The sequence below is a fragment of the Lethenteron reissneri genome, chromosome 41, assembly GCF_015708825.2.
Source record: "Lethenteron reissneri isolate LAM-NWPU_2019-01 chromosome 41, ASM1570882v1, whole genome shotgun sequence".
In the NCBI taxonomy this organism is placed as follows: domain Eukaryota; kingdom Metazoa; phylum Chordata; class Hyperoartia; order Petromyzontiformes; family Petromyzontidae; genus Lethenteron; species Lethenteron reissneri.
Genome location: NC_083819.1, coordinates 10,149,642 through 10,172,156, shown reverse-complemented (window position 1 = coordinate 10,172,156; position 22,515 = coordinate 10,149,642). Strand labels below are relative to the sequence as shown.

At 48.1% G+C, this 22,515-nt stretch overlaps 1 protein-coding gene across 1 annotated transcript; it reads right to left on the bottom strand.

Annotated features, from left to right (window-relative positions):
- Positions 1–25: 25 nt before the first annotated feature.
- PTGR2 (prostaglandin reductase 2) lies at positions 26–19,725 on the bottom strand. The gene is made up of 9 exons (XM_061568242.1): positions 19,358–19,725; positions 17,001–17,119; positions 14,229–14,420; positions 11,350–11,520; positions 9,713–9,922; positions 6,168–6,289; positions 4,107–4,194; positions 3,671–3,710; positions 26–1,305 (listed from the first exon to the last, which is right to left on the bottom strand). The coding sequence occupies exons 1-9, from the start codon at positions 19,392–19,394 to the stop codon at positions 1,238–1,240; spliced, it is 1,047 nt and encodes a 348-aa protein (XP_061424226.1). The 5' UTR covers positions 19,395–19,725; the 3' UTR covers positions 26–1,237.
- Between the last annotated feature and the right edge of the window lie 2,790 nt (positions 19,726–22,515).

The window sequence follows — 22,515 nt, the reverse complement described above, 5'->3', positions numbered from 1 at the left end:
CAGGGCTCATCTTAGCCCATTAACTCTCTCGCTACCATTTTGTCGGCAGTCAAGTGGTTGTCCAATGGAGACACTGGCCCCAGCCATAATCGAGTTTGAATTTCCCACTACAGTTTAAAGCCACCAATGGATGCACTACACCAGGGAGACACTTTGTTGATTTAAAACTTTGCTGTGCCTTGATGAAAAAAGAGGCACTTTTAAACTCTTGAGGAGCATGAAGACCTTTTTATTATGGTCCTACGAGATAATAGGCGAATTCTTACTTTAGATTTACAAGTGGAAGAAGAGCCTGGAGAAATGTTTACTTGAAATATATGGCAACGCGATAATGCTCCGTAAAAACCGACTTGGGTGTAGTGCCACCTTGAGGCGGCACCATCTCATTACATAAAAAGTGGCTGTAAACATCGTCAGCCATGTGTGATCCACCAACCTGACCGTTCAAATTGATGATGACCAGCAGTTCAATACTACCACACCAAGCTGCAGTACCAACAATTAGTTCACACGGCAGTAGCTGCAAGCTACAAGCAAGACCCTGCTTTTCGCCTGCAGTTCCAATTATGGATCGGTGATCCACCATCAATGTTTACATGGAAGATGGAGTGATAGCCGAATTTATTCATTCTCGCAAACTATGATGGGATTAAATCGTGTACTAATGCATGTAACGATTAACACCATGCAACTTCAATTTGGGGATGCGATTCAATTGAAGAATCGATTTGCCACTGATTTGTCAAATTAGAATGCTTGAATAATCGATTCCCACAAGCGCAATTCTTAGCACATATTGCGAGTGTAATTACCCATTTCTAATTGACTCCATACACTGCCACATGGCCAATGCGTAGGCATTGTGACGTTGATGTTCAACAATCCCATTGTGGCTTGCCTGTACTCCACTATGCTAAAGCTTCTCTACAGAGGGGACCTCCCTTTGTTTCTACAAAAAACCGAGCGAAACCACCTGTTCTGCCAGTGGCAGTGCTCTTTGCCCACACAATGGCCTACCGTTAGCAAAACATTTTTTTAAACCATTGGGCAGCGTGCCATTGGCGAGCAGTTGCCATTACTACCGCATGATGTGATCCTGCGTGTGCCCCGGACATGCCAGACAGATATCTTGACTTGGATAGGGGGTTCGGCATGCGCTGGCAGATCACGCGGCCACGGCCGCACCAGCCCACCCGCCGTTCCTGCCACCCTCGTGCGGGCTGTGGCAGGGGCACCGTTACAAGGGGCTCACGAGCACCAGCTGCTTGCCAATGTTGCCGCCCTGCATCATGGACACGAAGGCAGCTGCGGGGAGGGGGCGAGGACACAACGTGCATTATACGACGACGCAGCCAGTGCCAACCTTGCAATGCATACTGGCTTGATGCATACCATAGCCATGGTCACAGTTGTGGCTCCGACCAAGTTACAAGATGGTCTGGGGTCACACTACTGCGACTATACGGTAGTCAAGACTTCCTGGATTTTCCTGACGCAAACTACACCGTGTTAAATATGGTTGTGAGAATTGCTACAACTCACCGGTGTGAGCTTAAACGATAATTGGTGCGTTGTGAAACGCTCGTATGCCATCCGGCAATTTGTTTGGCTTTGTCGAGTGGTGGAGAGTCTTGCGACAAATTTAGCCAAATTGATCTGGCCTGACCCACAACCAATTATGTACGAGTCATATTGCCTTTCAAAACCTACGTCTTGAGTTATATACAGAACTTGAAGCTAAGTGGGGTATTGAGACAACTGTTCTACATGCTGTAGAGCCACCATTTTCATGTTTTTGTATGTTGAACCTCTTTCACACCATACGTAGCCAACCGTGCCAATTGGAGGTGCAGGTGAAGGACCACAAACTAAACACAAAAAGCAGCTCTAAAGAAACGAGTTTGTCAATCTATATTTAAAAGTGCATAGGAAGAGCAGAAGCACATGAATGCATGCGATGCAGTGACCGTCTTTGTTCGAGTTTGCGTGATGGTTTATGCTCCTTCACGAGATCACAAAACTAATGTGAGTAACATCTATTATGGATTAAGAGTAGTCAGGTAATGAGTGTGCCGCTTTTATACAACTCAGTTCCTTTTGTAAACATCTGTAAGGCTGATCCCTCTTCTACCTTTTCAGTTTTAATCGTGCATTTCATACACACAAAATGGTGTCACCGGAAGTTTCACCACCCCGAGCCAGTGATAAAACTTCCACATTCCAATTGCAAGGGTCATTTCCTGAGGACAACCGCTGTAGAGTTGCCACAGATTGGTACTCGTTAAGCCCAACCCAAGGTGGATTGTGGACTTCACGCAGTCAAAACTTTCCGAACATGCTCGCTGATGTTAGCACTTGGACAAAGTTCCAAGCAAATGACTAGTGGCTGTTTCACGCCGCACTGTATTGTCAAACTAAAAACTGCATGGGTTTGGAAACAGTTGAATCAATAACCAAGATTTGTCTTAACGCATCGGCTTTCGCAACCATAATAAAGGTTTTTGGGTTAGATCACGTTGTTTATAAATGTCGCAACCCTCCACCACCCGACACGGCCAGTCAGTAAAAATAATGTGTCACGTTGACAAAAGACAAATAGTTCACTACTTTTGCCCACCGGTGCGTTGAGTGAATCCACAACATTTACAATTTGAGTACGACGTTTCACTGGAAATTACATCCAGCATCTTCGGGCGATTTGCCAGAACTGTGAAGCCATCCACCTGCTTCCGGTCTTAAATAGTGCAGGATGACATCATTGTTGAACCCCAACAAGTTGTAAATGTTGTGGATTCACTCTTCAACACACCAGTGGGCTAAAATAGTCTGTCTTTTGTCAACGTGACACATTTTTTACTTATTGGCCGTGTTGGGTGGCGGAGGGTTGCGACACATTTATAAATAACGCGATCTAACCCAAAAACTTTTATTATGAACCAAGATTTGGTTAAATACTCTTTGGTTTTTTCGGTAAAGTCACGTAGGTTAAAAAAAGAAAACAAATACATTAAATCATGATTTACCTCCAACGTTTTCTATCATGATTTAATTTATTTGTTTCCTTTTTTAAGCTACGTGACTTTACCGAAAAATCCTTGCAGTCACGAAAGCTTCAAATCTAGAATTTTGTTAAATGTTCAGTCTTGTATAAGTCACAGGCAGGTTCAATGGGTCATCTCGGCCACTCCAATTGATGGTACCACACTTTGCCATTGCTTCCTATTGCTCGGTTCATTAGCCACCGCAGGAGTTGACACTCCGTCTCCCAGGACTGCTCCGATCAACACTGCCACTTCGCCGATGGTTGCTGACCTCTGGGTGCCACTCCAGGAGTGTGGAATTAACAACCACTGCTGTTGATGCCCCACACACACACCTCGCCAATATTTCAATCGCCCAGATCCTGCACCGTGACCTCTGGGTTGCTGCTCACTGCACAATTCCCATGCTAGTAATCTGTGCTCCGTCTGTAACAACAAAACCCCTTTCCTGCTTACATCGGCATTATTTGTTAAACTTCCAAGTTGCCTGACCTACACCTTGCCATAAAGGGCACAGTGTCTCAAGATTCATGACCGCACCTTTTTAACTTGACTGTAAGAGGGAACCGTTGCTCCTATCGACATGCCTGATCATGTACTGTCACTTGTGTTTTAAACTCAATCCTTACCTCCAACATTTTCTATCCCGTCCATGATTGTCTCTTTGACCTGTCAATGGAAGGTAACGGAAGCAGCTGTTAACCATTTCATGTTGCATCATACACGGCTTTCCAAGGCACAGCATGGATGCAGCTCTAATCTGTCCACCAATCTCCAGGCGCACATGGGCACAGGATTTTAACATTTGGATGAGAAGCGTTCTATTGAAGTGACTCGAGGTGCGACTCCGTGGCCTCGATGTCTCTTCCCCGCACCTCCGATTAGCGCCGTTGGCTACATACGGTGCGAATAAAGCTAAGCGTACACGCATACAAACCCGTTTCCACACAACACCACGAGGCTCTGCCTTTCCGCGCGGAGATTTTCATCGCCTCCTAGAACGTCCCTCCAGATAGCGCAGCCAGCATGTCAAACTCGTTCTGCTTTAGCGCGAGGCATAGTCACCTTGAGCTGACCGCTCTGTACCCAGCTGGCAAGCTGTTGCAGACCCTCGGCGTGCTTGTCCGGGTAGTTGAGCACCAGGAAGCGGTCCCTGGATACAAACACGGACGTGCGTTAGACTCGGATCCCAGTGCGCGCGGTGGCCGTGTGGCGCGGGGCTCAGAGCTTGTGAGCCAGCAACCGGCTCGGAACGGGTTCCAGTCCAGACGACCGCCTATGATAAAACCATGGTCTTGCGTGTAAGTGGAACGTTGATAGTCTCGGCTCAATGACCAACAGAATATTTATACTGGAAGAATCCGATGAGCTATAAAGCTCTTTTTCACAGATGTCCAGTAGGAGCGGAGAAGAACGTTGCAACGGCAAACATACAAACACATAATAGTGCAAAGTACAAGGAAGATAAATCGCCCAAACACATACAAACTAAAACCATCCCCATTCTACCCAAGCAAATCCAATCATTGCAACGAGAAACTGTCAACTTAATTTGGTGTTTCACTTCCGTGTGGCTCATTTAAGCCGAGACTTAAAATATCCGAGCCATTAAAATGTGACAAAAGACTTCATGCAGGGCATATAAAAGATGTCCCGCGAGCGTGGATAAAGAGACATTGAAATTACTTTAGATAGAGTTCTCCAGTGTATTTCAAGGCTCTTGTTTGACATTTAGTGATGTAGCTGACAGAGGTTGTTCATTGATTGTCACTGGAAGGGCTGCACAGCTATAGCTGCTCGAGTTTTCAATCGTGACAGGAGATGTTATGGCTAGTGGCAGCATGTCAGGACCCTCCTGAAAAAAAGAGTCCCAAGATGAAGGATATCCTGGGTAAACAAAGCGTAATGAATTCAGCACAATTGGGACAGTGTGGGATGAGCGGAAACGACAGTACAATTGCACGTAATCGCGTGTATTCCTGATTCATAAAGTGAGTAATCGGGTCATGAAAACTGCAGCCACTTTGGATTCTGCGTGCACGATGTAGGCCACAGAGGACGAGTTTTGTCACGAAAGAGTGAATCATGGCATGCTTATTATGCACGCACTCATCGCATGCACGTATCCCGCACTACGTAAGCGTACGCACCACGTTAGATGCGGCGTAGCAAAAGTCAAAGGGGAGCCTCTCCCTGCTCGAGCAATTGAGTGGCAGTAACCCCCATTGGTGGTGCTCGGCCAGTGGTGAAAATTCTACATTCCAATGTCGGGGGAAGGGGGGGGGGCATGTATGTATTAAAGGATTATGTGGATGCATGGATGCATACCTCTGCAGGTGTGTGTAGGGCACACCTCCTACACAGCCTTGCCACGAGTTTGCAGAGGTGTGGACTCGAGTCATGTGACTTGGACTCGAGTCAGACTCGAGTCATGAATTTGATGACTTCAGACTCGACTTGGACTTGCATAACAATTACTTTGTCCCACCTCTGAGGTGTGGACTCGAGTCATGTGACTTGGACTCGAGTCAGACTCGAGTCATGAATTTGATGACTTCAGACTCGACTTGGACTTGCATAACAATGACTTTGTCCCACCTCTGCGAGTTTGTGTGCCCATGTGCGCCGTCATACATGCACGTGCCTGTTAGTGTGCGCCCGTATCTGCTCATGTGCTGCCACAGTGGGGAGCACAGGTGGTGCATATGCCAGTCATCTCAGCCAGTACACTCTTTTTAACACCCGGGCCTGTCCCGTGACCCACTTGCCAGCAGTGAGCCTTGCACACTTCACGGAATGACCTCAAAGTGTACCGAGCCTGGCACAAGCTCTACGGTGACGTCACTCGGTAGAATGGAGGGCAAAGGCACAACGCTCACAACAACGAGCGGAGTGCCGGGTGGCTAAACCGCAGAGCGTTGGCACAGTGGGGAGCACAGCTGGTGCAACTGCCAGCCATCTCAGTCAACCCATGGCACCTGGGTCTGTCCCGTGACCTCCTGCCAGCGGGCCTTCGACACTTCACGTAGCCTGGAAGTGCACCTCGCATGGCACAAGTGCCGTGGTAACGTCACTGACACTTAGTGGCGAGCGGCGGCGGTTGTTGTCATCGTTGTGTGCACATGCCTGCTGATGTTGCGTTCCTGCAGCACGGTCTGTGTGTGCAGTGGGAGAGGAGGCGGGTAGGGCACGTCCTTGTTGTACTGGGAGATCTGCCCACACAGCACCACGTGGCCCCCCACATTCATCTGCAAAGAGGCACGCACACCAGTTACCCACAACACCAGCTGTTCTATCCTTCCCCTACGCCTCTTATTAGCACGGTTAGCCACATGCGGTGCGAAAAAAGTTCAACATACATACAATACACCACGAGACGAAAATCCCCCGTCTACCTGTTGGGGCAAGTGCTATTGTAGGCCAACACAGCCAGCACACAAGGGGGTGGTGTGGCAACCACCACGCCTGGCTGCCTTTGTCTCCCCACTGCTGATGCTTACACATTGTGCCAGGTACTTTTTTAATGACATAGTCGACCTAGGGAAGGCCCAGGACCAGTTCGGATATTCGTCACCGATGTTGGCAGTGATTGGGAATTGAACTCAAGTCGCCAGCAATAGCGAAATAATTACACTACTGCTCTCCGCACACCTAAACCTCGCACACGTACGCATGTATGTGCACGTGTAGGTATGCATACCTCAACTAACACATACACACTACCAAGAAGGCAACATACAAACGCATCAACTCACAAACTGAACTATAGCAATCTTGACTTGAAGCTTTCATGACTGAAAACCCAGTTCTAAATTGGTATAAAATTGTATTTTATACCTACGTGACTTTACCAAAAGAACCAAAGAGAATGAAACATACCAATCCACACATGTATGAATTCCTGCAGTCACGAAAGCTTTAAGGCAACATGTATGTATGTTGAACTTCTTTCACACCTTTCGATTTAAAGCTTTCGTGACTGCAGGGATTCATCTTCTTGGTTCTTTCGGTAAAGTCACGCTGTCTCCCCGACAGACCTGGTCTTCACCTGAGGACGGCTGCTTGCTTTGTGGCCGAAACGTCGTGAGAATTATTTTATTATGTTTTATTTTATTATTTTATTATTTCCATTCTACGTGACTTTACCGAAAGAACCAAGAAGATTCTTTCACACCGTACGTAGCTAACCGTGCTTATCCGTGTTCTGCGGAAAGGACAACAAACTAAACGAAAAAAACTGTTCTAAAGAAATTAGTTATCAATTAGATGATTTTAAAGTGCATAGCTCCAGTGGCTTCCTAATATCGTAAAAAGAGCGTTCCAGACAGCTGCAGAAGCGCATCTAAAAACGCTCAATGTGGTGACCGTCTTTGCTCGATGGCTAGTCAAAAGCCGCTGCGAATGATGACCGGAGTTTGCGTAATGGTTTATGCTCCTTGACAAGATGAGCGAGGTATCGTGGTTCATTTGTGGCAAGCACTTTGTGTGTAATGAGTGTGACCTGATAATGCATTCGTTCAGTAAACGGAAGTCAACGAAGCTCGGCGAGCACCAGACACACATGGTCAGATGTTAGAGTACCCGTCAGGACATGTGCCAAATAATTTTTGCACGAGCATACACACAAACCACACGCATGCACACACATATCCACACAACCAAACACATCCCTATTAAATAACCTTAAATAATGTTCACAAACCCACATACACTTCAACACAATCACACCCACGCATGCATACCTACACACACACTGACCTACACAGATCCACCCCTACGCCAATACGCACGGGCATGTGAGTCGCTGCCACATCCTCTGCTGTGCTATGTTTACAAATCGCGAATATGATTTTGAGATCAGTATCAGCATATCCTTAGGTCACGCGGGCACACTGGGTTTGTAATTACGTGTTTTGCTGAACCGATGTTATTTGTAGATATACAACTCTTTTGCAAATTTTCTGCTGACTCGGGGCTTCCACATGCAGCCGTGCGGTCGTGGAGGACGTTGGACCATAGCACACTGGTTGTTTCATGGCACATAAACTAAACTATTTAAACTAAACAATGTTTTATTTTACAAGGGCAAGGCCCACTCAGCTATGTAGCTGTTTTTCAGAAGCGTCCTGGCTATCACAAACGATAGCTCAAGGAAATGGCCGAAAATGTATACCAGTCCAATACTCGAGAAGCACGTTGATTCTAAATGTGGAGGGAACAAAACCGGGAGGACCCGGAGAAAATACACACGACCACGGGGAGAGAGACATGCAAACTCCAAATATACAGGTGTCAGGAGTGGGGATCGAACCCATGATCTCCTGCACACCAGGCGAGATAGTTAACATCTCGCGGAGCCACACTGCGTGTGCAACACTCGCGCGTTTGTCTCAGACCATCAACTCAAGGGAGAGTGAAAATTGTGGCCAAATTTCTCCTGCTACACTGCAGATACAGGCCTCCACCTCGGAGCACGGCAGAGAGTCTCGCGCAGTGGTGTGTGCGCGCGGTCCACCGACTCCGCGTCCAAGGCACTGGGGGGTTAGAGGCGTGCGCCCCGTGTCGGTTCCCGAGTTTATTTCGTTGAACCAAAAGTGAGAACTCAAAGAGACCGTGGTGACCTGGCTCACCAAAATTATAAAAGCAATTAACAAGCACTGAGCGCCAGAGGAAAAACAACTGCACTGCCTATAAAAAAAATCGAAAATAGTGGAAAACAAAATACATTTCCCGAAATTAAAGTTAATATGGGAAAATTTGAATTTAAAACAGAGTGAAATTAACACAAAACATGACCCCATATCTAACAGAGGGGGTCCTAGCCTTTTAACATCTGGCAGTTCACCAGGATTGGTCCGAGCAAGCCTGTCTGCCGATGAGGCACTGAATGCCAAAACCGATCTAGAGTTTGCTTGTATTAGACCAATGCTGGTGGGCAAAAAAAAATCACCGAGTAGGCCATGTGGCTGATGAGATGTGTACAGAATTCCCTCGTTATTCGGGATACATTCCAGAGATGCTCGTGAAAAGCAACTTTTGCAGGATAATGGCTCGACGAAAACCTCCATTGAAATACCTTCAATAAATACAGGAGCTATTGAACACATTAAAATTATCATAACACGCAAAAAAGTGGTTATAATAAACATAAAGTAAATTCAACGAACTATTAAAGTATTAAATAATAGTTTAGAAATGAACTTACCTTAAATGATGATGCTGTTGCACATCATCAATCTCTCTTCATGCAGCAGTCGTGCATCAAGAGACGACTGTCATTAAATATATTTGTTTTACATGCAAGGACCCAAAGAGAACGGCATAGCCGTCTGCAAAGTAGCACCAAGTTACAGAAACAGCAACGTGAGGTTAGTTTAATGTGTGTAGGCTTTCACGACCAATATTATCCATGTGTGGGTTTACTCTCCAACGCACCGGCATGCCCAAGTAGTAACTAATCGTCACGTTTCGTTTTCGTGATCAACCTTACCGATTGGCCGTTGTCGGGTGGTTGGCGGGTTTAACGACACATTTTACATTCAAGCCATCTGACCTAACCCCCCCTAAAAAAAAACCCAACCTCTACGGACAACGCGAGTACAGGACGCGACTATCGCGAACCGAAAAACCGACGGGGACGTCGAACTGCCGCGTGGTCGTCGCCGTCTCGCCTGCTCGATGACGGCGTCGCTGAGCGGCCCCCCGACGTTGTCGAAGTAGAGGTCGACCCCCTTGGGGCACGCCGAGCGCAGCTGCCCAGCCAGGTCCTCCGCGCGGTAGTCGACCGCCGCGTCAAAGCCCAGCTCGGCGGTGAGCACGCGGCACTTGGCGGCCGAGCCGCACACCCCCACCACCTTGCTGCAGCCCTCCAGCCGTGCGATCTGACACCAAAGACAAAGACCCCCCCCCCCCCGTATAGCCTTAACAGACTGTTGGGGCAAGTGCTGTGACCGGGCACATGTGAAGGACAATGTAATACACCACCGGGCAGTGCGGGCAGCAACCACGCCCAGCCGCCTTTGTCTCCCCAGTGGAGATGTTACTGGTAGGAACCTCCTGGTTACACCAGCCCGTAGGGGATTATTGTGTCCGTCCGTCGTGAAGGGAGGGGCTGGGTGGGGAGGGAGGGGCTGGGTGAGGAGGGGAGGGTGGGGAGGGGCTGGGTGAGGAGGGTGGGGCGGGGCTGGGTGGGGAGGGTGGGGAGGGGCTGGGTTGGGAGAGGCTGGGTGGGGAGGGTGGGGCTGGGTGGGGAGGGGAGGGTGGGTAGGGGCTGGGTGGGGAGGGTGGGGCTGGGTGGGCGGTGGGAGGGGTGGGGCTGGGTGGGGAGGGGCTGGTCACCCCGTGGTGCCCTTATAAAACTCAACGTTTAACCTACTCACGCCGGCTTGTGCCCGCCCTCACAGTCGGGCATATTTGCAGAATACACCACGCCGCCGCTCATCCTGGCCATTGACCGAGCAACCCAACGTTCCTACCAGCTCCCTCCGCAGGAATGTGTTTTTAATTCGCACCGTGTACTGTGTAATGACTCTCGGACGACACGAACTATACTCATTTAAATCCGAGTCAACCTAGGGGATGCCCACAACCTATTTAGATATTCGTCACCGAAGTTGTCCGTGATCGAGAATGAAACGTGGACCACTGGATCTGTAGCGCGGTGTGCTAACAAACAACGACAACCGCCGTTCTCCTCTATGTGGTGGTGACATCACCACAGCGCTTTTGCCAGGCTAGGTGCACTTTAAGGCCACGCGATGTTGTTTAAGGCTCGTTGGCAGGAGTTCATGGAACAGACCCAGAAGGTGCCATGGGTTGACTTGAGGTGACTGGCAGACTCACCACCGATACTACCATACACACATACACAACAGCAGCCACGATTCACCGCTAAGTGGCGTTGTCGTCATTGTAGTTCTGTCCAAAAGGACTCCAACCTGCTCTCGTCCGCCTATTTTCTTCACAATATACACAGTTTCCCTGTTCTTTCCAGCAAATGCAAGAAAATATCACCGGAAGGTTGCAGCGATGTTTGAAAACTCCGATTAGCACGGTCGGCTCCGTACGGTGTGAAATAAGTTTACCATACACGCATATACATACGAAAAAAATACTTATCCAATGAGTCCAATAGTACGATAACATACAAATGTAATTAACTTCCTAGGAACAACGCGTGCTGGGAAGGCTTTACAGAATCCACGCGTGATTTTTTCATCCTTTTGTTTTTGTAATCACCGACACCCATCGACGCGTTTTGCTTTTCTATTCGGACGATGTCCCTGCCCACCTTGGGGCCCACCCTCACCTGCCCGACCAGATGCCCACAGGCCCCGGCCGCACCGCTCACCACCAGGGTCTGCCCGCCGCGCGGCACGACGTGGCCCCCCATGCGCAGCCCCAGCAGCGCCGTGAGTCCCGGCATCCCCACGGCGCCCAGCGCCAGCGAGGGCCGCTCCGCCAGCCACGCTGAAGCCAGCTGCAACACAGGGGAGGCTTGGGGAGGGCTCTGCTTGCACAACGAGGAAATCGGTTTCCTTCTCATGGTGAAAGGCGAATCGGTAAAAGGCTGACAGCCCGCGGGGTCCTTTGGATGTGATCGTCTGTCCATCCCTCCCTCCAGCCAGCCAACCAGCAATACTTTTGTCTAATATAGTTGTAGAATATGATAGCGTATCCCGTGCATTTGCACGGGTACCGTGGCATGGGTTGAGGGAGGGTGGGTGGGTGCTTGAGTGGGGGGAGGCATAGCATCAGCTAGAAGTTAGTTCAGGGATATGGGATGCGGGTGGCATCACACAGATGTGCGCTGTGATGTCACCATCCACGCACACGCAATTGTGCACCATGCCAGCCAGACAGGCAGGAATCCAAGCAGGAAGCCAGCCAGCAAAATGTATTTCTAATATTGTATTAAACAGTAAAACTTTCAAGCAGGAGTCTCTTGAAGAAGGGTGTTGAGACTCTGCTGAGAGGACTATCATGCAAAACAGCCAGTGACAGAGAGAATTAATGATAGTACAGCAGATGAGAATCAAAGCATTGCTTACATTGAGCAAGCTTATAGGAACAAGGAGGGAATTCCAAATCGGAGCAATGCGAGTAATGAAGGAAGTCAAATGTTTTGTCCAGGATGAGATAAGAACCCAATCTAATGTCATGAATCCTTGACATGGGTGTAGGTATCAAGGCGCGAAGTTGTTTAGAATGACCGTGGTATTAGTGAAAAGGGAGCGATAAGTGACGAAATTACAGATTACATCTGAGTAGCTATTTTTAACAAGTACATTGGTGTCACACAAGTCCAGACATTGTGTCTACGTCACTTGGAGCATAGTGCAGTGAGTTAGTCACGAAGCTACTGCTTCTCCCTGCCTGGCTGCCTATGTCTCTCCAGTGCTGATGTTCACACACTCCATCAGGTATGCATGTTAAGGCTGAGCCGACCTTAGTGAGATCCAAGTGAGGTGTTGATACAGTACAGCTTTCCATTAGTGCTGTTAACCCTTTCCCGTTCCAAGACGTATGCAACTTGCAGGGTGGGCGTCACCCTTCACCACTGCATCTGTAGTGACACGACCGCACTCTACGATAGCTGGCGCCAAACTGTGCCACGCGCCCTCCTGTATGGCCTTGTGGGAGCCTTGGTACTGATATGTTTTATTCTGGTTCCATGTCGATGACGTACGTCATCATAACGGAATCGAAAGAAAAACTGATGACGCCCCCTCTCAGTGATGCAGATACAATGGCCAACATCTGAACCTGGGTTTAGTGACTGCAACACCACTCCATCGTCTACATAAGACGTGCACGTGCACACAAAGATACAAACACACAACAACAACATAATATATCTCCATTTTGACTATTCACGCACACAGATAGGCACATGAACACAATAAAAACAATAGACACATACACAAGAACCCACACAGGTGCAACAAAGACAAAGATCCCCCGTATCGCCTTTTAACAGACTGTGGGGGCAAGTGCTGTTAGCAAGCACCTATTAGGGCCATACAGATAGGCACACACACAGATCTAGGCATGTAAAAAAGTACATTGTATTCACATACACACGTATGTGAAAACAATTACATACACACGTATGAATAACAACAGCTGCCAGTTACCACTAAGTGGCGCTGACATAATCACAGCACTTGTGCCATACAAGTTCACATTGAGGCTACAGGGTCAAAGATCATGAAGAGTCCCAGAGAGGAAATGCAACAATCCACTCTCCAGAGATCTGATATACGAGTAAGATATTTGGTCAATTCTATACACACATGTGCAGAAACAGTGACACACACAGTCATGTACAATGACAAAGATTAATCTTATAGCCTTAAGTGGATTTGGGTTAAGTGCTGTTAGCGAACACCTATAAAGATTGGCATGGCAATCTTTATAGGTGCTCGCCGCCTTTGTCTCCCCAGTGGCGATATTTACACCACACCAGGTACTCATTTGAGGTTGAGTCGACCTAGGGTAGGCCCAGAACTGTTTCAGATAATTGTCACCCGCCAGTGTTGGCCATGAACAGGAATCGAACTCGGGTAGCTGGTTTCCTAGTGCAGCATGCTAACCGCTACACTACCACTCCTCAAAACAAAGACAAAGATCCCCCGTATATCTTCAACAGACTGTTGGGGCAAGTGCTGTTAGCGAGCACCTATGAAGCCTGGCAAGGCATACTTAAGTACAACTGACAGATGCACCACACATAAGTACATAGCAACAACAGCCACCATTCGGCACTAAGTGGCGGTGACGTCACTTCAGTGCCTGTGCCAGGCTTGGTGCACTTCAGGGCATAGATAAATAAACAACAACGATCCCCGTTAAGAGCCTTAACAGACTGTTGGGGCAATTACTATTCTCGAGCACCTACGAAGGCCAGCAAGGCACACGAGGGGGTGGGGTGGACAGAACTACAACAATAGATGGCAATGATATCACCACAGAGCTTGTGCCAGGCTAGGTGCACCCTAAGGCGTTAAGAGTGAAAGTCTCGCTGGTGGCAGGAGGTCACGGAACAGACTCAGGTGCCATGGGTTGACTGACTGAGATTACTGGCACCACACTCACACCTACTTACACACACGCAGTCCCACACACTTGATAGAACACACGCGGGAGCCTGGTAGAGAGACAGCGGGCGGGCGGGCGGGTGGGCACCTTCTGCAGGCCACTCGCGGGCAGCACGGCGTGCGTCTGCCAGGGCCAGGAGAAGCTGGTGACCACGTCCCCGGGGCTGAGGCCCTCGCCGCGGGAGGAGAGCACCACACCCACGCCGCCGCCCTCCGCCACGCCGCCCACCGTCCACGCCGACAAGTAGTCGGTACCTGGGTCCTCGTTCATGCGGCAGCGCTGGGCACACGCAGACCGGGTACAGCGCGGGTGGAAAAACATCCAAACAAACTGGTCTAGGCATATCAATTTCTAAGGCAATGCATATATTATCAGAGCATGATAATTGTTTTTTTACCCTTCTATCTGGCAACAACTGACACCTTTTTTTACAAGGAGTCATGTTTGCATAGACCACAATACCTGCTGCCATAATGCAAACAAAAAACATAACTCTGATAATATATGCACTGTCCTTGAAGTTGATTGGTCCACACCCGAGACAGCTTTCCTTAGAGCCTAGTCTCACATGGTGTTGGACCAGATGACGCCAAAAGGCGCACAACTCAAAGACAATGCACCATCAGAGTATGAGAGCTCGGGGTAAGCATTTACACCATTGGAACCTCATTTGCCAGTAAAAACTTTAATAATTGTTTTTTTACCCTTCTATCTGGCAACAAAACTGACACCTTTTTTTATTAGAGCATGTTTGTTTGCATGTTCACCACAAAGTACGTGTGGTCAATGCAGACTTGATTCCTTGCAAAAGGCATCTATTTGGTGTTTGAACATCTTAACACCTGTTTTATTGCCAGAAAGGGCAAAACCTTTTCTCATTTTTGATACTGGAAAAAAGGTCCCAAAGATATAATGTGATGCCACGCTGCCAACTGCAAGAACTCCTGCTGGAGAACGTCTTTGACTCATGGCACGATGCTAATGAAATAAATGAAACAAAAGGAATATATCTAGGGGGAAGCACACAGCCTCTGTGGATTATGCAACAACCATCAGCAGTTCCTGCAGAAGGGCATTGTGGTCCTCTTGTCTTAAGCCACCGTCAAAATAAATTTGAGAAAATATGACGTGACTGATAGGCAGCAGTAATATGAGAGATGACTTTGGGCTGGTTTCACACTTACTAGGGCTCATCAACATAGTCTCGTCACCAAAGCCCACTGCTGCAAAGTCTGCTTCTGCAAACCATATAGGTGGAGTTCCCACTTCCACACTCCCAGAGGCAAGAATTTGCAGCACTGAGTATTGATAAGTATAGTCAATCACATTTGCTCACGTTTTATTTTGATTGTGACATACAAGAGGATCACAATGCCATTCTTCGGAAACTGATGGTTTTTGCATAATGCACAGAGGCTGTGTACTTTTTCTGTGGGTTGTTGTTGTTGCTTGAAATGCGTTGTTCGAAACGTACGGTTGTCCTGCCTGCACTATTAATGTTTTTTTTAAATCATGAACACATTTAATCCAAGTGGGTGAAATAGCTAAATAAATAAACATCCATTTCGGTGATGTCTGCTACTTTACGGCGACTTACGAAAACGTCCGTAGACGACTGTGCACTCGTTACCAGGCAGTGTCTAACCGGGATGTCTCGGTGGCAACTCTCCCCTGGGCTCACTCATCTGCAACGGTTACCTTCAGCTCACCTCACATAAGCTAGGCACGGACACGCACACCCCAGCAACGTGTGTGCATGCACGTGTGTAGTGGTGAGTATTGCACTTGTATGGACAAAGACAAATACAAAGATCCCCCGTATAGCATAAACAGAATTTTGGAGCAAGTGCTGCGAACGAGCTTGTATACGCACGCACACGCGTGGGTGTGCGTATGACAAGTGCCGTTAGCAAGCTCCAGTTTTAGCCACCATGGCACAAAAGGGGCCTAAATTGGAGGTAACAGTAATAATGCGCGCAATCGGGGATTATTTGACAGCCAATGTGACCACAAGTTCAGCCTTTCCATGTCACATGGCATCGCTACACAGCCTTGTTTTAGACCGCAGACTCAAAGATTTTTAATTGTGGCCATGTAATTATTAGTGGTATATATCATGCTTCTGTGATGACACCAGAGAATTTGAAGAGAGAAAAACCCCACACATATGAGAGAGGAGATACCAGTCAAAAATGTATATCAGAATCTAAATCTTTATAAAGACTGGAGGAATCCGATGAGCGATGAAGCTCTTTTTCACAGATGTCCAGTATCGGCGGATCAGCAAGTGACAACAGCATACAATGCAACATGGTTAGCAGATCACTCAATATACATAAATAACAGATACATTTATTACATAAGTCCGATTGATGAAGATTGGGCAAGGCAGCAAAAATAACAACAAAGGCAGTCCAAGACCACACCAAGCGACCCGTTTACCACCCTGTTATCCACTGGCGACTTCGTAGCCTGGGAGTATCACACACGCATTAGACCGATTCCCCTGGGGTAGTCCCATGCGTGTGTTGCATGTGTGTGTGTGTGCGTTACCATGTAACGCACACACACGCACACACATGCCCCCAGGTAGCGGTTAGCATGCTGTGCTATGAGTTTGGTTCCCGCTCACGACCAACACCAGTGACGATTATCCTGGGCCTCCCCGAGGTCGACCCAGCCTCAAATGAATACCTGGTGCGATGTGTAAACATCGCCACTTGGGAGACAAAGGCGACCGGGCGTAGTGTTGGCCACCCACCCCCTCGTGTGCCATGCCGGCCTTCATAGGTGCTCGCTAGCAGCACTTGCCCCAACAGTCTGTTGAAGGCTATACGAGGAAACCTTTGTCTTTGTTACCATGTAAGGGTCCACAGAGAGGTAGATCGTCTTCAGCACAACGTGCCCTTCGGGGGGCTCCTCCACCACCTCTTGCTCCTGCACCTTGAAATTCTCCATCCTAGGTTCCCCGTCGGCACCTATCGCAGCACCATGGAGAAGTGGAATCTCAGCAGTATCCGTACACCTCCGATTCATTCCCCCGCACCTCCAATTAGCATGGTTGGCTACGTACGGTGCGAAAGAAGTTCAACATGCATGCAAGGCAGGGTAGCAAAGTGGGAATCTATCAATTCACTCCCACAGTGATTGTGTGAATCTTCTATTATAAAAGCCCGGCGTTCCGTTTGTCTGTCAACTAACTTAAGCAAGCCTTTCTGAAGGCCTGGATCAAAAAGTTGTAGAAAGTGGACCCCCCTCCCAGATGTGGGGGTAAAAAGTTGATCCAACAGTTTTCCAAAAATCGTTGACCCCACCCCAAAGAATGTCACCGCCCCCCCCCCCAACCAAAAAATAAATCTCTTTTTGTAGACAAATATGCCTCCAGCCTACACACCCTACATACAATAGTCAGTAGTATATGTAGACATTGGGGGGTGGGGGGTAAGAAGAGGACATCAATGGGGGCGACAAGCGAGGGGCGAAGGGCCGAGACGCCCTCCGGAATTTGAGTGTAATCAAGTGTCACGACCTGGGGTCACTATTCGAGTAAAACATCAATTCCCATTGTTTGGCTTGAACCATCTCCATCTTGCGTCTCATTGTTACACGCTTTGTATGAACTGTTGTTGTTGTCGTTGTTGTGTCCTCAAATCGTTTAACTCAATTTTAACCCACTTCCCAATGTGGTATCGACTGCAAACTTGGTATACTTATGTCATACTGATGACAAAAGTATTTTCTATCATAAAAATATATATCTTTAAAATTATTTTTTATATGTTATGTTTCGGCTTGGGTCTAATTGTCCACGCTCAACTGACGTTGGCTGTAATTGGCCACGGTCCCTGACGTTGTGGCAAGCTTCGGGGCCACTTCCTGGAGTCGTGGAGCTCTGCCATTACTCGTACAGTACATTTCATTAAAACGTGTTTTTAAATACTTTTTTAAATATAACTTTTATTGTCTCATCACGGTTCTGTTTGCTCCGTACGCCTAAATTATACTTTCACGTTTCACGTGCATTACATTTCCATAATTGTTATAAAAAAATAATGTGTTAATTGTCAACATAAAAACGGATTAATGGAAGCATTCGTACAAGGTTAGTTGCCTGAAAGTGTATCAGAGGTGGCTGGAAAGTGCATCATATGGTATAAATGAATAAAACAACATGAACGAATTAAATCCATAGCCTAGTCAATCAGCTGAAAGGCCATCCATCCACGGTGGGATGTCCTCTTACCTTCAGCTCTGTTGCTTATGACTAATATTTGTGGCCACATACGACCTGCTAGAGCTAGCATTGCCCGTGGATGGATGTTTCCTGCTCGCGAAATGTTAATATTCATAGACGAGTGACGTGGAAGTGGCAGGAATTCATCCCATTATCCATTGTTTGTTCTTGGATAAGTCATCCACAAAGGATTTCGCGAGAGAAGCAACTTCATATTTTCATCTGACTTTTCACAAATAAAAGGATACATTCGAAAGTTACAGTGTTTACAATTACCTGTCGGTTAAATGTGGTCGAGAATTTTAAAAATTGTATGACTAGACACGAACACTGCAGTTGATTCTGCCAATACCGAGACCTAAATCAACGTGGACAAAAGGCGGTTGCTTCGCATTAATTTTCTGGACGTGCCTTGGCACCCTATAGCAGCACACTGACGAGCCCTAGTTAACGTGAAACGCTTGAGGACATCTATCGTTCACGCAGTGCACTGCCTAAATACTATCGTGGAGGTCTTTCAGCCGATTGACTAAGCCGTATTTGGTTAGCCAATACTTTGTAGCAGATGCAGGTGAAGGAGGAAAGGTAAAAATAAAGTTGGTCTAGCTATGGGCCAACTTTGTGATGCGTGCTGCTACAATGTATTCGTGTGTGCAGTCTGTGTCCGTGTGTGCAGTCCAACCCGCGCGCGTCTCCCCATGGTGTGGAAAATGAACATCACCACTGGGAAATACAAAGGCGGCCGGGGGTGGTTCTGGCCTGCCACTCGCCCCCCTGGTGTGCCGTGCCGGCCTTCACGTGTGTTCGCCTTACAGCACTTGCTCCAACAGTCTGTTCGGGCTACACGGGGTATCTTTGTCTTGGGTGTTGCGCTGCACGTGTGAGCATGCAGCCAGTGCGAGTGAGCGCATGGCCCCGGGTTCGCTCACGGTGGTGAGAGTTGGGGGGGGGGGCACTGAAAGTGAACGCATGGTTCACTCACCGGGACGGGACGCCAGGATGACCGCCTTGGCCTTCATTGCCGGTGACACGCTCCCTTCCCTTCTCCGTCCTTCCTCCTCTGGCGTGCCTTGCCCGCCCCCCGCGTGTGCGGAGAGAAGCGACGACAACGACTGCGTTGTCGTAGTTAGCTGCTGCCCTGCTCGTTGCTCTGCCTGTTGTTCTCTCTGGCTCAGCGCCTAGCCGGTGTGCGCGTGTGTGTGTGTGTGTGGCACAAGGTCCTCGCCGGATAGGTCTTCACACAAATACTCCTCCTGCCTTTGCCTTGGCCACCCCGCCCCTGTGTCAACAGCTGTGATCATCAATCCACCGAGGGGGATAAATAACCAAGGCGATGGAGGCTTCGGCCACGGCAGCAGAGAGCGGTGTTGGGTGCCACCTGGGATTTTCGAGGTGTGAACTCAGCGGCCAGGAGCCCACCCGTGGCTCAACCTGGGCCCCTGTTTGAGGTGCTGTGAGCTCATAATGGGGCTCGCGTTATCCAACAAGCCAGGCGTCTACCTTAAACCCTGCTGGGCATATGTGTGTGGATTGGAAGAGCTTCATAGCTCATCGGATTCCTCCAGTGTCACTAAAGATTCTGATTCCGGGCCAAAGAGAAGGTCAATGTCTATAATAAACAACTGGCAGTTCACCAATTGGGGCACGCAAAGCCTGGATTGCTGATGAGACGTTGAATGTTGAAACTGGTCCACAGTTGTGTTGAACCTACGCTGCTGAAAGTATGCATTCCCAGACGGCCCACGTGGCTGATGGGATGTGTTATAAATTACTTTTATTTATTTTTGTGAAGGGAAAGATACGTTAAGGAGGCCAATTGTCCTTACAGTATTTATTTTTCCAGTGATAGCCGTGTCAGGACAAATTGAGATTCTATACGGTGGCCCAGATATCTTGTGACCCCCCAATTAATTGACCCCTATCTTTTTTTTCCCTTTTGCATATAATTTATGTTTTAAATAAACCTTGCTTTAAAATAATATATTACGTTGTAGAGAATTAAATGGGGAGTCACAAGACATCTGGACTACCCTGGAGGTCTAAAGCCACCTGTAATGGCACCAGGGCCTCAGGTGTAGTGAGCCTACGGGATCAGTTTACCTGTGAATAATGAAAATCATCAGCCATGATCACTCCACTGCTGCCTCTCCACAAGCCGTCGTGATCTCCCACAGCCCTGCGATGCATTAGCGTAGGGGGGGGGGGGGGGTGGAAATCGCGGAATTGAATGCTCCGTTTAATTTCCCTTAATTTGGCCTTTGTCTAACAATGTTACGTTTTAGTTTTCCTCGAAGACTTTAAGCCAGATGAGATGGCTCTGAGACAAAACGAGCAGTCCTCGAAGGACGCATCGACCGTATAATAACAAAGGAAAGCCAAATCTCAAGCCAGCTGGTGGTCGTTATGATACAAAAAAAAACCTTGGACGTGTGTTCCCACTATACAACAGCTGTGAAAGGTGGCAGAAAGAAGGAAGCGATGGCCACGTGTGTTGGACATCAACGGTAATGGCTTTGATGACCTCTTGGCATTGTTCAAAGACAAAGATCCCCCGTTTTGGCTTTAACAGACTGTTGGGGCAAGTGCTGTTAGCGAGTAGCACCTATGAAGGCCGGCACGGCATACGAGTGGGATGGGGTGGCCAGCACCACGCCCGGCCGCCTTTGTCTCCCCAGTGGCGATGCTGATACACCGAACCAGGTACTCATTTGAGGCTGAGCCGACCTAGGGGAGGCCCAGGACCTGTTCAGTATAATCGTCACTAGTTATTGGTCGTGAGCGGGAATCGAACTCGGCTCCCCATTTGGCATCGTCCACTCCCTCCACCTTCAACCACCCGGAGAAAGTCTTAAAAATCAATACGCGTGGATGGGTTTCATCAGCAGTACGCCATACAAGAGAGACGAAGACGGGTTGCGTAACATTGGCGCTCATCAGCAAAAGCCACAGCAAATCATCAAAGTGTGTCACGAGGAAATGATGCAGGGGGGTTAATGTTGCAGAGCTCGTAAGCAGTGCAGCAAACTGCATTGTAATGCACTTTTATTCTCCCCGCCTTCAACAACGCACATTGTTGACCGGCGTTGTGAACTGTGGTTACACAACAACCCCAACCCCACCACCATCCTCCCCAACTCGTGACCCAAAATAGGTGTGTGGGAAGGCCGTCGTCCAGCAGAGGACCGACAAAAAGGTGCACGAGTATTCTATGCTGTAATAGACGCCGTGGACAAATGCACGTTTAATTTAAGCAAGTAGTTTAATTGCATTTTAAATTCAATCTTTGGACCAGCTTTGCAAAGGCGAACGTCACCCGCATTGAGTTTGCACGCGGGGATGGGAGAGAGTGACATCACCGCGATCAGAGAAAGATGACGTCACAGCGAGCAAGGAGAGATGACGTCACTACGAGCGGGGAGACATGACGTCACCGCGGCCCGCGTGCCGATACAGAAGTCCGACTCGCGAGCTACGGAAGCCGACGGCCGTCAAAAAATCCAAACCGCGATTCGATATTTACACGCGAGCATTCCGCCTGAAAAGCGTTCATTCCCATTTTATTACACAACGCATTACAAAAAATAATTTTGCTATTTGGCGAATGCTTGAATTGAACCTCATGACGGGACACCGGGGTCCCGAAGAAACGCAAGTCAAAATCGTAATTAATTCATGTATTTTTGGAGACTCCGTCCCACGGCGCACATCAACGCCGCGACCCACGTGGCGCGGACCGTTCTGTAATGTCACGTGTCCAGCGAGAAGAGCTGAACAAGGGAAATCAATCCATGCTCGGGTATGGGCAGGATCACGAGTTCTAGATTTGAAGCTTTCGTGACTGCAAGGATTCATATTCTTAGGTTTTTTCGGTAAAGTCACGTAGGTAAAAAATTTAAATTAATAAAAGTAAAATAAAATAATTTTTTACCTACGTGACTTTACCAAAAAAAACCTAAGAATAAGGATCATGAGTCTTATCCAAAGCTGCTAAAACTGCCTACACGACTTAAGTCCTTTATTTGTCATCACGGTATGCAAAATACAGTGAAACTGCTCTCTTATCTACCAATGTCTGCAGGCAGGATCAATCGATGCCAATCCTATTACCTGCAGATATTGAACAGATGAGATGCGTTGCAC

Coding starts and splice junctions, on each gene's coding strand:
- PTGR2 (XM_061568242.1), bottom strand. CDS start 19,394: ATGAAGGCCAAGGCGGTCATCCTGGCGTCCCGTCCCG. Junction 4,195..6,167: donor CAGGAACGCAACATCAGCAG/GCATGTGCACAC, acceptor GTTTGTATCCAG/GGACCGCTTCCTGGTGCTCA. Junction 1,306..3,670: donor CGGGATAGAAAATGTTGGAG/GTAAGGATTGAG, acceptor CCCTCCCCGCAG/CTGCCTTCGTGTCCATGATG.